Source organism: Thunnus thynnus, chromosome 3, assembly GCF_963924715.1.
Source record: "Thunnus thynnus chromosome 3, fThuThy2.1, whole genome shotgun sequence".
Classification (NCBI taxonomy): domain Eukaryota; kingdom Metazoa; phylum Chordata; class Actinopteri; order Scombriformes; family Scombridae; genus Thunnus; species Thunnus thynnus.
In genome coordinates, this window is record NC_089519.1 from 19,580,591 (window position 1) to 19,597,421 (window position 16,831).

At 38.1% G+C, this 16,831-nt stretch overlaps 2 protein-coding genes across 5 annotated transcripts; one reads left to right on the plus strand and one right to left on the minus strand.

The window, feature by feature from the left end:
* Nucleotides 1-1,441: 1,441 nt before the first annotated feature.
* On the minus strand, nucleotides 1,442-11,182 carry smim14 (small integral membrane protein 14). 4 transcript variants are annotated; one of them, XM_067584625.1, is made up of 5 exons: nucleotides 11,161-11,182; nucleotides 6,817-6,912; nucleotides 5,862-5,910; nucleotides 5,423-5,586; nucleotides 1,442-4,026 (listed from the first exon to the last, which is right to left on the minus strand). In XM_067584625.1, the coding sequence occupies exons 2-5, from the start codon at nucleotides 6,889-6,891 to the stop codon at nucleotides 3,988-3,990; spliced, it is 327 nt and encodes a 108-aa protein (XP_067440726.1). In that variant the 5' UTR covers nucleotides 6,892-6,912; nucleotides 11,161-11,182; the 3' UTR covers nucleotides 1,442-3,987. The 4 variants fall into 4 exon arrangements, with proteins under 4 accessions (XP_067440726.1, XP_067440727.1, XP_067440725.1 ...); XM_067584626.1 differs by lacking the exon at nucleotides 11,161-11,182 and adding an exon at nucleotides 10,946-10,966; XM_067584624.1 differs by lacking the exon at nucleotides 11,161-11,182 and adding an exon at nucleotides 8,850-8,932.
* On the plus strand, nucleotides 9,030-16,350 carry ube2kb (ubiquitin-conjugating enzyme E2Kb (UBC1 homolog, yeast)). Its single transcript, XM_067584621.1, has 8 exons — nucleotides 9,030-9,148; nucleotides 10,528-10,837; nucleotides 11,714-11,807; nucleotides 12,070-12,128; nucleotides 13,059-13,141; nucleotides 13,278-13,377; nucleotides 13,608-13,736; nucleotides 14,395-16,350. Exons 2-8 carry the CDS (start codon nucleotides 10,775-10,777, stop codon nucleotides 14,467-14,469), a joined length of 603 nt encoding a protein of 200 aa, XP_067440722.1. The 5' UTR covers nucleotides 9,030-9,148; nucleotides 10,528-10,774; the 3' UTR covers nucleotides 14,470-16,350.
* Nucleotides 16,351-16,831: the final 481 nt, after the last annotated feature.

A 16,831-nucleotide genomic window follows, 5' to 3' on the forward strand; every position in this document is an offset into this window, starting at 1 on the left:
CATATCATTACCAAACAAAAGCGGTTTTTGGGCGACTGATTAGCTGGTAGTTTGGCGCTAGAATAATTTTCAATATTTGACATTATTTCGGAGCATTGAATTAATGCTGCTGATATTAGTAAATTATGTAACTATTATTAATAGTTATCTGTCGTTGCTTCACATACAGCAGAGCGGTAACCTGTTTTGTAAAGCTGCAATGATAGACTGTAGCCTAATTAAAGATCTGAGTTTTTAATACATATAATCTCTATTAAGATTTGTATATGTAACATCTTTGTTCTAAAGAGCCTTTGTATTTCACGTTTTTCCTGTTTGCTTTAGCAAATTTTTGTCTGTCAGTAAATAGATATGTGTATTCAATCACTAGCAGAGAGGTTACTTTTCTGTATTATGAACAAGGTAAAGGAAATACACATTCTTCACAAAGTCCCTAGTTGGCAGATTCACTGATAGTGATTTTAGTTAGGCATTCTGTCATTTATGCACGTCTATATTTGTGAATATTGTAATATCTATTTTTATATTTTTTGATCAAATTTCCCTGACTGTGTTGAAGCTATAAGTTTTACATTGGTATCATTTAATAAAGATGTTGGATGACTTTTCACTGGAAAATCACCAAAACCACACTCAGGTTGTGTTAAATGTTCACATTTCACACTTAGTTTTCACAGCAGAAATTGTTTTGCAGCTGTTTCAGTATAAAAAACACATAGTGCTCATATAATCAATCAAAACAGGTTGAGAAAGTTAACCTCCTTCCAAAATTACAAAACAATATATGTACAAACACAGAGCACAGTTTTCATCCATTTCATTCATGTTATTAATTTTTGTACTGTGTGTATTGCTTTGTTTGTTGTTGTTTGCCTCTACATTTTTAGGATACTTTTAGCTTTACAGGTGTGTATGTGAGATGGGCACCAGCAAGTTTCTGCCTTCCCTAATATTCATTGATAAAAGGCCCAATCTGTGATCCCAGTTTAAGCAAATCTGTATTTCATATCCAAAAACTTTAATGGAAGCATAACACATTTACTGCTAATCTATGGAACCTTTAAAGGGAAGTAAAACAGTCGAATGCAATTCTTCAAACGGTGTTTCTCTGAAATACTTGCTTGATGATGACACAGAAATCTTGGGTGGTTGGTTTATCTGAATGGAGATGTTGCCTATATTCTCAGAAATGAAAATCAAGTTTCTTGATATTTATTCACTAGTTAAAACAGAAAAAATCTGTTCAATTAAATAACTACATCGATTACATCACATAAATTCAATTGATCCTTTTTCTATACTGTAGTTAGTTCAGATTTGATGGATTTATGTGTTATGTACATGTACATGCTGTTTTAGAAAAAGACAAAAGTAATACTAATTAAATGACAACACTATCAGTGTGCACTTTACAGTTTTCAAACAAAACACAGCCAGGCAGCATGATTCAATCTTTTTATTTTTTGTTTTGTTATAGGAAAAGTGCATAGTTGAAGCCCTTTTTCTCAGACAGTAACAGTGTAAATTGAGGTCTCCTGTGGTACCACATACTTGTTCATCTCAACAATCTAGTATGGCTTCACTCTTCATTATATACAACTATTTATGTTTAACCCGATCTTTTCCTTCATTATAGTTCCTCCCTGACTGTACAAAGAATTTTACTGTACATTCACCGATGTGTTAATGAAGAGTAGCCAGTGACTAAAGACTGTTGGGATGAACTCACAACTCGGCCCACAGTTGTTACAGATCATATCCAGGTTTTGAACTCTTACACCATGCGTTTAAGAAAGAACCTTCAATTTTTAGACAAATCTGTCTCATTTCTGATATCACAGGTAGTCTGGAACATATCCCGAGGCCCTGATACACTTTAATAAACACGTTTCCACCATGACAGGGCCAGAAAGTGGAAACGTTCAGAAAATTTAGTCAGTGAATAGAAAACAGAAAACCCTGTATGATGTAATGCATCCCAATAGCCAACAATGGATGTATAAAAATACCACTTATCATGATTTTCCATTTCTCTTGAGTGTTAATTCCACTCTATGATAACTTTGAGGCTAGGGTTTGAGTTTTAAATATCCACTAACATTTACACAAATGATTATGGAACAAAACAACATTCACCACTGCATCGGTCTGCATTAGGGGTTTCTATTTTTCTGGCCACGAATTGTATTCAACCTTTAATCTAATCCTGTGAGAAAAAAACCCTGTAGTGTGAACCATGCAGATGGATAGAAAAGAAAACATGACAGAGAAGTTCTACTGCAGATCATTCCCTCCTGCTTTTACCATCACAGATTTCAAATAAAAAATTACCTCAAATATTGCTATTCTGTCTCAAGAAAGTTGATTTCTAAATGAGCTTTGAGACCAGAACTAAAAATTTACATTGGCACTGAAAACTCTAGAATGCTCCTTTTTAACTAATTTCCTTTTCACTGATTTGACATATGATAAAGATGTTGTGAAGTAGAAACTTTGGATTGCTCCAATTAATCACAGACTGCTGTGATTCTTTATAGAAAAAGAAAACAGGCTCTTGTCGCCACAAGGACAAAATCAGTACAACATACCTTCAAAAGTAATTATATACCACAAGAAAAGTGCTAATAAAATATCATTTCTGGCTACTACATCAGGTTCAATATACACAAAGGAATATATCACTTCCTTTGTTTAACCACAAAACAATTACAGTACATGTAATCATTCTAATGTGAATAATTAATATGATGATTTGTTTGTGCTGAGTATAATGTTTTTCACACTGATTATACCCTGTTTTTAAGACTGCAATTCATTTCATCTCAGCTGTGTAAACTGAGTGTGAAATGTGAACATTTAACAGTCAAAGCAAACCTCTTAACAGGCTTATTAAGACCTGTCACTTGTCTGTAAGAATTATTACTTCTGCTTTGTGCATCTGATATGTTGTTAAAATTTTATTGAATAACTAATAACTTATTGCAAATGTATTGCCATACAATAATCAAACCAATTAATACTTAAAGTGACTGGCCGGGGCACATATGTAATTTAATCGAGGCCTTTACGTAAACACAGATTTACTCTGTTAAAATCCATTCTTAAATCAGACCAAATCTAAATGTAGCATTTTTAGCTAAGAATGATGAATTTAGCAAATTCGTCATTCTGCTGGTTTAAATATGCAATTTAAAAGTATGGTGTGATACGACATCATTACTGGCACTGTTTTGGAGTTTGTGACTTTAAAGTGGAAAGAGTGGAATGTTTCAGAGAGTCTGAAGAAGCCGCCACCTTTCATTACCCAGCAAGCACTGGAACAACAATTTGATCTGCCCAAAAGGGGATTCTTGGCTACCCCTTCCCTCTCCTCCAACCCATGTGACACATTCCTTAATTTTGACTTCATGTCTGAGTCTGAGAGCTGCGATCAGAGACTGACTCAGAACGATGCCCCACCCTCTGACTGAAGACTTGGTGAAGTCACACAGAGCCCAAGTGATATATCAACAGGCCGATATTGTCGGCCAATGTTATTATTGGATATCAGTTTATCACAGAAATATTGTATCACTGTTGGCTTATATGCAAAACAATTTTAGTGCTTATTTCTCTTAATTCAGGTTTTGTTTTTGATGTAACTGTGTTTTTATGTATAGTAATTAAATTTCCCGTGACATTAACTGATCATATCTTTAACCAATAATAACTGAAGCTGAAGAATAATCCATGCATCATCATGTACAGTATATCAGATTATTTTTACGTGCTGGCCTCAAAAGTCCAGTAACAGTTGGGTTCTAGTAACAGGAATCATAGAAAGATCTACCCCGATAAAACAATGGTATCAGAATGGGAAAAAAAGAAAAAAAGATATTTGTATGAAGGTTGAGAGGGACGCTGTTCCAGTCACAGCAACTAGAGCTTTGATACTGTGCAGCTCCAGTCAAGAGCAGGTGGATGAGTGATGGTTCTTTGGCTCCACTGCTAGTCAACAGGTGGTGCTGGGGGCTCTCTTCCATCTCTCTGCAAACCCCAAAATAAGGAAGGTAGATTAACATAATGCAAGTCTCTAAAACAGAAGTGAACAATCTGGATGACGATAAAGAGCTTTGGAAGAGAATTGGCCTTCTTAACAAATATGGACCTAACAACTGTCAAACATAGCAACTGTTGACAAACATGGAAAAATAATGAATGAAACAGATTGGTCTAAAACCAATTCAAAATCTCCAGTCATAACAGCTGCAATTTAAATTGCACAAAGACTCCCGACAAAAACTAATTCTAACCAATATAAGCATAAAATGTGATGACAGGTTTTTAATTTTCCATCTCCTTTTGCGTGTGTCGTCCCTCCTCGATTCTCTTAATATTGGTCGATTGCTTTAGCATTGTTTGCTGCTGTAACGTGTATTGAGACACCCTAGTGTGATTTTGTACTTTAAATAAGATAAACTTTACTTTACTTTAAAACAGCAACAACTGTAACTATCAACAGAAAAAAAGACTATTTGTAGCAGTGACTGCACATTAAGGCCATAAAATGACATGACAGGATGTTTTATTGACACCAATAAGAGAAAAGCAGTCACCAAGCATGATAAAGACTGTTGACAGTGTTAATAAAAGACCCATGATCATATACTTTCACAGTCACTCCCACAAACACTTAGTTTATTTTTTCATGTTCCTCTTGCTGTTTTTAGCACCTCTAGCTCTGCAGTTCTTGTCTTGTGAGGCAGCTGGAGTTACGCGCTTGTGTCTGAACCACTGGCGGTTCAGACCAATCAGCGTCCTATGAGGATTCTCGCGTGATCTTGTGAATCCAGCTGCCTCGCAAGGTAAGACGGTGATAGATGGATGGTTCATCCAATCACCTGCCAAGTAGTTTTTGAAAGTGCCTGCCTTTTTCCAAACAGTTTCCGAGGATGACTTCTCAGATGGTTCTGTGTAACAAACCATCCAACACATCAGGTTACTGCAGTACACACTGTGCATGTAATTTTTTTCCTCTTTTAACAGTAGCAATAAATGTATGTATATAAGTCAATTTCTTCTCTGCATGTTTCACAGTATTTTATCTTTAAAACAAGGCATGTAACTTTACAAGTCATAGTCCTAATAACTAACATAAAGCAATATAAATACCAATAATGTTGCTTCTTTCTTTGATCAATTTTTATTTCTTAATCCAAGGTTATAGCGTTCATCACATTATGATGTCGTTCATTTTCATCTTGGTAAATTGTGTCTTATTCAGTGTCACTTGAAGCAGATTTTTGCCTGATAAAAGCAAATTCCTTTCGATGTTGTGATTCACTGCCCATGGTAAGATAAGTGTCAAGGTAAATCCAGACAGAGCAGGAACTACATTTAAAATATCACTGTTTGTTATGTAGGAGTGCATTCAAATACTGACATTGTGGGGTCCAGTGGGTTTGCCTGTGGGACGGGGACCCCTGAGACTGGACGGACGCAGCAGGAACAGGAGCAGAGCCAGAACCATCCATCCCATCACAACCAAGGGGAGGGTCAGGTCACCACTTCCTCCACCTCCTCCGACTGACCCACCTGGGCCTGGCACTGTACACAAACACATTTTTGCACTACTCACATGTGATCTACACTAATGGTTCTGATTTATGTGCTTCCATATGACACATTATGAAAAACAAAAAAACAAAAACCCACACAAGATCGTTTCGAGGGAGACTTGAATGATGCAACCAACCAATTTTGAAAAGTGATGTATCATGTTCAAAATTAATAAAGATATGTGATACAAACAAAACAAAAAAAAACAACCTCAAACACACACACAAGATATAGTGTGCCTTTCATTAAGAACTCATACATACATTCCAGTGGGCACTCTGTGTCTGTGCAGTAGGACTGAGATTGCCTGAGCTGAAAGACAAATAATAAAAAGGAACATTTGATGGAATAGAAGAGAAGAAGAAGCAAAAGAATATTATAAATTCCTCCACTCTAATGCTTTGATGGCTACGTTATTTACTCTGGCTAATACAATTTGTGTGACATAAACCTTAAGAGTAATTGCTACATTAGGCATGCAAACACATGACCCACTCAAAGCTTACTGTTACCATGGCACATATGTACCCATGGATGGTCCAAAACAACCATCCGAGCTCTTCCTGATTCTGGGAATATACTCTTCAGATCAGACTAACAAATGCTGCGCAAATTCTTTAGATATTTAGACAACACCCTTTTACTGCTGCAAGCAAATCAGAAAACTCCCATGGTGGCTCGTGGTCTGAGCCAACCACAGCTCGTCACGCACCTTAAACCTGTACACAAAGAGCCAATGAGGTCACCTGGAAACTGACACAACATAATTACAAGCTGTGTTCTTTTAAACACTCAGAAACTTAGTTTAACTAGAAAAGTTTGAGCTCATCTTTTATAATCATGAAAGGACAGAAAATATTCACAATGTGAACCTTACAACACAAATTGCGACATAGTTAAATGTTGTTGCGTGGCAGAACTGATAGACTCTCAAGATAAACAATGAACAGGAACTAGGATATGTTGGCTCAGTGTCACCCAGCTGCGGCTTTTCATTTCCTTCTTCTCTCCTTCTCTGGAGACTTTCGTTTAGTTGCTAGTTGTTCCTAGTGTTAATCTCTTTGCTTCCTTCTCGACTTCAGCGGCACTAAACTTCACATTGCATACTTGGAATACTTAATTTCCTTTTGACCTATTCCAGCACCTCAACTCTGTCATACTCAAGTCTGCTACTTGGATTTCAAGTGACAGTAAAAGCCTCTTGGTTCCATTACTTACCAGGTTGATGAGGCGCCTCATAGCATACTCATGGGTGCAGACGCACTCACAAGGGTCAAAGCCTCCCTCGGCCATGTCTCACAAGATGGTGTTCACCTGGGAACAAACAAAAAGCACTGTATGTAACTCAGACATACATCATCAAGTTAGAGAAACCCAAAGCTACCTCTTGTCAGCGCTGTGCTCTATTGTTGTGACACAGACACACGCAGATTAGGGGGAGGAGACAGTTAGGGACAGTCAGCAGACTCTGTGGCTGTATTATGCTGCATATATTCTAGGTTTTTGTTGACAGAGGGAGAGCTCATGATTTTTTTCCTTCATTTATGATTCCTAGCTGTCACAGCACATGCTGAAATGCGGAATATACTCTATATGACAACATATTGGACATTTGTCTAAGAGCTGATGCTGCTGGCATTGTACATGTATCTTTAATATGTATAGTTTGAACTGGTTTACCTTTATAGTGCACCTGTCTTTAATATAACACTAATTATAAGCTAAAGGCCAGTCAATGAAGGGGTCCCTAAATGCAAATTGGTTTACATCCAGCTATCATAAAGGGAGACAAATCTCAGCTCAAGGTGGAGAAGGCAAGAAATGAATACTGTGAGGAATAAACACTGTCTTACAGGATTTTTAAACCAAAAATATAAAATGGCTTGTAATCAGAATGCAAAAGGCCTGGCATACAAATGAATGTGATAAACACATAGACCGTGCCTGCAATAGTTGTAGGCCAGATATGGGAAAATACACTGCTGTCTGCTACATGTGCCTAATGTCTATACCAGAGCCCCACTGTTAATAGATTTAGTGGATGAAACTGAAATCGATGTTTGAGAGTGTAACTCTTTTTGTTAAATTACATTAAAAATTTGTTTTTATACGAGATATGTTCAGAGCAGCACATATTTTGTTGAAAAGTAAACAGTTTGCATTTCAAACTAAGTTGACACTACTGTAAACATATCTTTGGCATTTCTGCACAACAATTTCTTGTTATGTGTGCATGTATGTATGTATGCATGTATATATGGATACATGGATAGATAGATACTTAATTAATCCAAAAGGGAAATTAAAATGTTACAGCAACCAACAATGAGGTAAGAAACAATGAAGTAAAAAAGGTAAAAGAAGTAAATGCAATGAAGGACTAAATTATATACAATAACTAAAAACACTCACTGAAAATATAAAAAAATAAATAGAACAGAAATAATACAATGGTCAGGTGTATATTGCTACGGTAATAAGGTGCAGGATTGTCCATGGATGTCAAAATTGAGCGTAATAAATATTGATAGCTGAATAATCTACATAATGTATACACATATGATAACAGCAGCATATACAGACAGTCCCCAAAGATGATCAAAATATGAATCTGAAATACAACAGACGTGATGGACAATGTAATAAAACAGAAGTTCAGCTGAGACATACACTGATACCGCTATATCTGCAACAATATAATATCGGCCGATATATATCGGCTAAACAATTCATTGGTCTAGCTCTAGTCTATAGCACAATAAAGTAAAAAGCCGAACATGTTTTAGTTGACCTATAAGACTACCCGTCATGTCTATTTCTAATGTTAGAGTCCGTACAAACTAACAATCACGCTACTCGAGTCCAAAATACTAACTGTTAAACCGAAATACGACTGCCAGTGTGTTTAAACTCAAAACAGAAGTTTACATAGCAGACATTTTGACTCATTCACAGACTGACAAGTTTTAATCGCTATCGCTGTAACTGAAAGCATAGCTACGATATATTTTCCATTAGTAGCAGCTATAACGTTAGCTCCTGCAAATTTCAACAGTGAAGCGGCCAGTGTTGATTCTCGGCCCTGCTCATTAAAATATCATTGGAGACAGATGTGGCAGCAAACGGCACCGGAACAAGACTTACTTGAGCTTTCGTAGATGCTCGGGAAAACGATTAATCTCTGAAAAAAAGAGGGCCCGAGATACACCGATGCTGACGGAGCCTGTTAAATTGCAGACATGTCAACCTACCGTCGGTGTTTTGTTTGATACACGTGAGCCAACCCAGCTATTCTTCACGATAAACATCCGGGAACTCGGCGGGGAGGGGGTGCGTGCACCAACGGCTCATTAGACGTCTCCTATTGGTCAAACTGTTTGACAGGCGGGTCTCTAAGCCAATCACAGTAAGGGATAGTTGTAACGTCTGGATAGTAAACAAACAGCTGTCTATCCTCACGCAAACAGAGGTAGATGAACCGAGCTCCAACATACCCACAGCTGCTTGACCAAATATTCACACGAGTACTGTACTCAACTACACTTTTAAGGTACTTTTACTTTACTTGAGTATTTCATTTTATGTAAATATTGTACTTTTTACTCTGACAGCTGCAGGTGAGCTAGTTACTATTCAGATTAAGCCTCACCTACATCAGTTACAACATAAAAATGCTAATTAAACAGTAATCCAATAATATATAACTAATAATATAACTCTTCTGATTAATAAAGACTTTGACTTTTGATATTTTGAGTACATTTTCCTGTTAATCCTTTACTACTTTTACTTGTAACAGATTTTTTTCATTGTAAAAGATAGTAAGTGAAAGTAAAAACAAGTAAAAGATCTTAAGTACAGATGTGTCAACAGCAAATTGTGTGTAAAATATCAAAAGTAGCTGGACGCTGTTGAAATCAGCTTAAGTGTAATTGCTGAAACAATTGAAATTTTAGATTAAGCCCTGTAGTTGAATTGTTAGTTTGTGTGTAAACGAAGTGAAAGCACCTGAATTGTCATGTGAGTATAGGAGATGTAATCAGTTGAAATATCATTGAACTGTGCGGTTTAGTTTAAGTTGAAGTACCAGAGATAACTGAAGTGCAGTGTGCACTGTAAATAGCAGTGAAAGTAGCTGAAATGTCAGTTTAAGAGAAAAACTTAGTTGAACCTTCTATGCTTACCTTTATTTTGCCCCTTAAAGGACAGGTTTACAATCTTAAAATGATAGTCAAGTGCCTGAATGAACATTGAAACAGGTTTTTCTTGCTGTAAGCATTCCTCCTGTTCATACTGACCATGAGAAGATCCCTTCATAATGCACTTACATGGGGGGCAAAATCCACAAGCCTCCTTCTGTGCAAAAATGTATTAAAATTTATCTGAAGCTAATATGAAGCATCATCCAAATGAGTAAAATCAAGTAGATATATTTCAACGTTAGTCTTTTTAGCGCCAAAGTCCCTCTTTCTGTTACTATACTTCCACTGCAATAGGGAAACACTGTCTGAGGAAACGCATAGAGGGAATTTAATGCTAAAAGACTATAAATGTGGCAGATATCCACTTGATACGACTAACTCAGACTGCTGAAGCCTCATAAAAGCTTCAGATCAACTTTTAAATGAAAGCATATTTGAAGGGGATCTTTCACAGCGAGGATAACCTCTTTCAGTGTACATATGGGCACCTGATTGTTGTTTTAAGACGCACTTGAAAAATTATGAACTTATCCTTTAACCCCAATTAAAAATAACATATATATACCTCTTGCCATAAGATCACAGTCAGATGTAAAATCCTGTAGCTGAATGAGGGTGCTGGTTAACAGTGCTAGAAATCAGATGGGTTTCATCACATGATGAGAAATGTCCTGAAGGTGAGTTTCAAAACAGCACAAACCCATGTTCTCATTAATGAAACTTCTAGTTTCTACTCCATTTGGCCGCACTGTGTGTGTGCATGTTTCTGGACTGACTGAGGCTGAGCGCTGGCAGGCAGGCAGGCAGGCAGGCGACGGTGAGCTGCCTCTAAAGTGAAAAGACGGTGAAAGTGAAAGGAGGGCTACATATCTGTGCAAAAGCAGTCCCCGCACTGACAAGACAACAGAGGGAGAGAGAGGCCCCGGGTCGAGCTTCCAGGCAGCAGCAGCAGCAGCAGCTCAGCAGACACAGCCATGGCTAACATCGCGGTCCAAAGGATCAAGCGGGAGTTCAAAGAAGTTCTCAAAAGCGAAGAGGTGCGTTCACGTTACGCGTTATTTTATACTTTCATTCAACTCCGTGTTTGCTATTGTTTCAACTCTATTCAAACGTGTCTGCTGCCGTTATGACAGAGACTTATTTACCTCTGCTAGCGTCAGCGTCCCAGTAACGCTAGGTCAGGCCTAAACAGGAGAACTTCAGCTAGCTGTAGCTTGATATCAGTGTCTGCTCGACCCTCCCCTGTTATGTCAGGTGGGTGTGTTCAGGAAACACCGGGGATTCAGCTTTGGCCCTCTGTTTCTCACTTAACAATACCGCACACCTTTTTTGAGTAATCACATAGCTAAAATAAACCTACCTTTGTATGGGCGCGCCTCATTCAAGGTGTCCTCAAGTGTTTACTAACGTAACGTTAGCTGTAAGTTACTGTCAGTTTGGGTTAGCAGCTTTTAGCGAGCTAACGGTCACGTTATTTTGACAGCTCATCCACAGCTAGCATTAGCATTAACCGCTATAACGTCCACCAACTTAACAAACTTATTAAAGGTTAATCAGCTACTCGTATACAAGTGGAGGGGCTATTTAAAATGTGTATTATGCTTTGCTACCGCTTGTCAAATGTCGTTTCTGTGGGGTTAGTAGTTAACATTTGTTAGCTTTGCTTTAGCCAGACATGTATCTTGCTAATGTAAACGTCCTAACGCTTCCTGTTGAGCTGTGAAACAGACTTTGATTTGATAGAAAATTACAATTGTTTTGCCCTTAATAGTATGTAACGTCACAAACTGGCATTTGTAAGTCAAAGTGTGTGGTTTCACATTTTGACAGACACTTGTAGAGACTCCTGCTACAATAATGAAACACCAGTGTTGTTTTATTTGCGTCCCTCTCATTTGTTTCCCACCTCACAGACAAGTAAAAACCAGATAAAAGTAGATTTGGTGGATGAGAACTTCACAGAGCTGAGAGGCGAGATAGCAGGTCCTCCAGATACACCATATGAAGGTACTGTCTAACACCTGCATCACTATTACATTCAATCACATTCGTTTCACCATTTGTATCCTGTTCACAGAGGTAGTTTCACCTGTATATGGTCATTTCTTCTGTATATTTCCGAAGATTGTTGTTGTTATTTTGTGTAAGGGCCTTGTATGCTCAAACATACTTGGCCAGTAAAGATGATCCTGATTCTGACAGTGACTTGCCAAGATATTTATTTCAAGACTCATGATTTGGTTATCCTGTTTTCATTTTTTCCCTCAAGGTGGCAGGTATCAGCTTGAAATAAAAATTCCAGAAACCTATCCTTTTAACCCACCAAAGGTATGTGCTCTTTACCACGCTTTCACTTATTGAGTGTGTTACTATACTGTGCACTAGTATCCTGTTTATTATGGTTTTGGTGAACACATAATATCCTGGTTTTGAAAACCTTGGTGAGCTCTACCCTGGTTTTTGAGAAACCTCAATATGCTAGCTGAAGTACCCTAACAGAGACTGGGATACTGTGGCATGTAAAACTCTTATCCAGGTTTTTGATCACCAGTCTGCCGCGCACACACATGAGCATCCTCAGTCTGAGATACACAGCAATTAATTTGAAAAAGATAAGTATGATCTGAAGAGAAATTCTGACAGATTATGTGGAAAGTGAATTGTATTGTCAGCAGAGTGTATATACAGCCAGAAAATAAACTTTATTCATCCTCAATTGTTGAGGTAACTCGGTACAGGAAAGACGGTGTCTCAGATGTCGAGGGATCAAAGAGACACCTGCATGCAGACAGACGCCTGGAGACTGTTAGAATTAAATGTCTGTCACAGTATATGTAATTTTATATTAAGGTATCAAAGTATTTTGGCTGATATAGTCAAGTTTCAGGAAAATCTATTGAGAATACTGTTAATGAATAAATTAACTGACAAGAATATCTGTTTGTGGCTTATCTGGTGATCAAAAATATGAAAAAAAACAACATAAAAATAACTTGCAAAATTGACCATATTTGCTTAATACAGCCAGAAATATTGGTTACCACAGTATAAATAGTATGAAAAATCTCTGATGATAGACAGATTTATATCATCGTAGGGTAAATATTGTCATGTTGCTCAACCCTACCCAAATATGATCACAAACCAGGATAAGACTCAAGACCTGGATACTAGTGTACATGTAAACATACATATTGTAACCCACAGTTGCCTCCTTGTCCTCCATCACCACACCATTCTCACACCTGTCTGTCTTAGGTGCGCTTCATCACTAAGATCTGGCACCCTAATATCAGTTCTGTGACAGGAGCAATATGTCTGGACATTTTAAAAGACCAGTGGTGAGTAAGACACGCCTGAACCTTGTCACCTACTCTACTCAGTTTTCCAGTGTGTCCTCCATCTCTGCAGCACAAGCAAAAACACACACACACACACGCGACTTATCTGCTCCAACTTCTCCTCTGTCTCACCCAGGGCAGCTGCTATGACCCTGCGGACGGTGCTGTTGTCTCTACAGGCTCTGCTTGCTGCAGCAGAACCAGATGATCCACAGGATGCAGTAGTAGCAAACCAGGTGTTTTGATACAATAATACTTGCTAGCATGTTTCCTCCTAGTATTCAAATGGCAAACATTTTTAGTAAAATGTGGATCGAATGTGGATCATTTGTATAATGATATTTTTAGGCTGTTGTTGAGCTGTAGACCGTTAAAGCCATTTAAACACACAGTTTCTCTCTACCTTCACTGTTGGCTGGATTTTTTTTATAGCAGTTCTCATTGAACTTTCTCTCTGCATCCTTAGTATAAGCAGAACCCAGAAATGTTCAAACAGACTGCAAGGCTGTGGTCTCACGTCTACGCAGGAGCTCCTGTCTCCAGTCCTGACTACACACGTAAAATAGACAAACTCTGTGCCATGGGCTTTGATAAGGTCAGAACCAGTTTTTTTGTTTTTATTGCAAATTAACATTTTGTAGTAACATTTATGTCAGTAAAAGCACGATGTGGGACAGCAGAGTTTTGGGTGCTTTTGTTTGACATTAGAGCTGAATTATATTAGTCAGTTGATAGAAAATGAATGTGCAACAAGTTTCTTCTGTGATAAATGGGAGTGAGTCATTTGTTCCAAGTTCTCTTAAACCTTTGTGATAGTGAACTGAATATCTTTGGGGTTTTGGACTGTTGTTTGGGCAAAACAAACAACATGTGAAGGCGTCACCGTTGACTCTCGGAACCCGTGATGGACATTTTTCACAGTTTTTTGACATTTTAGACTAAACTATCAATTGAAAATATAAGCAGTAGACATATTGATAGTAAAAATAATCTTAACTATTAAACAGCATGCTTCTCAGAGTGAGTAGGTGATGTGTTGTCTTACTGTAGTAAATGTCAGGATTTGCTCTTAAGGAGGCTTAATTTATTCAACAATTACCATGGAAAGCATATATGATTCATGTTCAATAGAGATTTCTACTTATCTCCCTCTCTTTATTCTTAGATTTTTATTACCTTGGTTTCCTTGTATATCATGCACACATTACAATGATTTTTAATTCTTCGATTTTTTTCCCCCCCTTTGCATACAGAATGCAGTAATAGCAGCCTTGTCCTCAAAATCCTGGGATGTGGAAACAGCGACAGAGCTGCTCCTTAGCAACTGAAACCCAGCCAGATGTGAGGATCCCGAACTCCCTTCATCATAGCATCAGCCCCCCCTTCCCACCCCAGCGCCATTCCACCATTGCCTTTTGTTACACAGACAGCACCCCATTCGCCACAGCAGTCTGAGCCTTCTTTTATAAACAAGTTTGTTCGCTACAAACTCAACACCGGTAGCACCGCAGTCGCCAATATGCACACCGCCCTGTTGCCTGTCTGACCCCCTTCTGTCCATTGTGCTATGAGTCTTTTCTTCCACTGACTAAAACGTGTATCCCTGTAATAAGAAGCCCTCAAACACTTTCAGTCACGCATCTTGTCTTCCATACCCCTTAATCATATTCTCAAACTTTTTTTTTTCTTGGTTCTGTGTTCCTTGATATTGCAAAGACTCAAATAACTGCCACTGCCTAGTGGAATTTCCAGGGTGAAATGTGAAGGAAATCCCGAACACTGCTCTCACAGTACATCATTTACTCCTTCAGCGACGAGTTGCACTTCTGTCACACAGTTCTCTTTAAGGACATTTAATACTAAAGGTATAGCTGGATTACATTTTACTTGACTGGATCGTGTTCTGCATGAGCAGTGTAAAGGATTTTCCCTGAACAGTTTACCGTAGATGCTTCAATCATGTGCAGAGGTTTTTTTTTTTTTCTCTCTGTCTGTGGAATTAGAAAAATATCTCACAGACATCCTCTGTCATCTGCACACATGCACAGAAGAAAAAAGTTATCTGTAAATAGATAGTGTAAATTTGAAAATACAATGGGGATATACTTTTTTTCTTACATGGCATTGTAAAACAAATTATTTTAAATATAAACTATGCCTAGTTTACAATGATATGGGGAGATACCTTTTTATGCTTTTGTGATCCATGAGAAATCCCTCTGAATGTCCTGTTGTTGGTTTTGTTTTGTTTTTTTCCTCCTTGAGGTTGTTGTTTAGGGGTGGCACAGCCAATTATCCTGGCCTTAATGGCACAGGAAGTGACAGCCAGCTCAGGCCCTTGAAGATCATTACATGCCACCTTCTCTGCCACACAATCCAACCTTTCTCTCATCTTTTATTGTCCTTGCATGTTCCACGCTGCCTTTATTTTATTTGGCCAAATGACGTGGTCATGGGGTGTCTGTCCGATTTAACATCCTTTCAGACTTGCGAAACTCGCAAGACTCTTTCTAATTTGTAGGAAAGAGACACCTGGAACTTTGCTCGGCAAGCCACTTAGCACACACCCATTTCGGCATGATACCTGTAGGGAACCAAAGCCTTCTTTTTTTCTGTTAATTTTATGAGTTTGTTGCTGGAAAATACTCTTATGCTCTGAACAGGTTTTTTCTGGAACAATGACTGGACACACCTCAAGAAATGAGTGATTCTGAATGTCAATTAAGGTTTTGAATTTGCAATGCTGTGGTTTTTTTGTTGTTTTTTTTTTTACACTCATTTCAGAGCAATCAGTATCAAACATAGACACGTTCTTTTTAGCCACGGATTACGGATGAGCTCACCTTCTATCAGTCCTAATGTTTATCATAAGGAAGGGGGAGCTGTGCACCTACTCACTGATGCAATCCAGCAGCACTCAATCAATACTTTGGCCATATATATAAACAGGTATATAGGTGACACCCTATATCCCGAACATGCTTTATTACTCAGCCAAATAAAACACTCATTGAGGTTGTCTTTGAATGATGTCTTTTGGAGTAGTTAAAGAGGCTGGAACTCCTCTGTTATTCTGTGAAGCAGATAGCAGGCCTGCACAGTGTTTTCACACATTCTGATTTGAGGTACACGGACTGTAAAGAAATGCTTAGCATATAGAGAGGTGAGGTGTTGATGCATCCTCACATACAGCCTTTTTTTTTTTTTTTTTTAAAAGAATTATCTTCCTTTTGCTTGCCCTCCAGTTCGGTCCCTACCAACACAACGGCATATTACAGAACCACATGGCGATATTGTGCACCTTCTCCGCTGATGATGAACAGTTTCCAGCCAGAGCCAAAAAAAAAGTTCATAGTCAGCGGTAGAAAGCACACACCATCTCTTGTACTTGTAAATAGTCAGGCTCTTGATTAAAGAAAAAGCCTCCTTGTTATCACCAGAGTGCACCATTGATGGCTGGATCTATATTTTGTAAGAAAAAGAAAGGACAAAAAAAGGAAAGAGGCCCTCTCCCTGTCTTCCTGATGTTCTCACTATGTACAATATTGCACGATGACAAAGCATAAAAAAGGGGCTTTTGCATCTCAATTTCTCCATTTGGATTGAGACTTATTTTCCTCTTTTGTTTCCTTGGAAGCAAGCATCAGCAGTATAAAAAGCATGGTTATTTATTGTGACAGTGTCATGTTT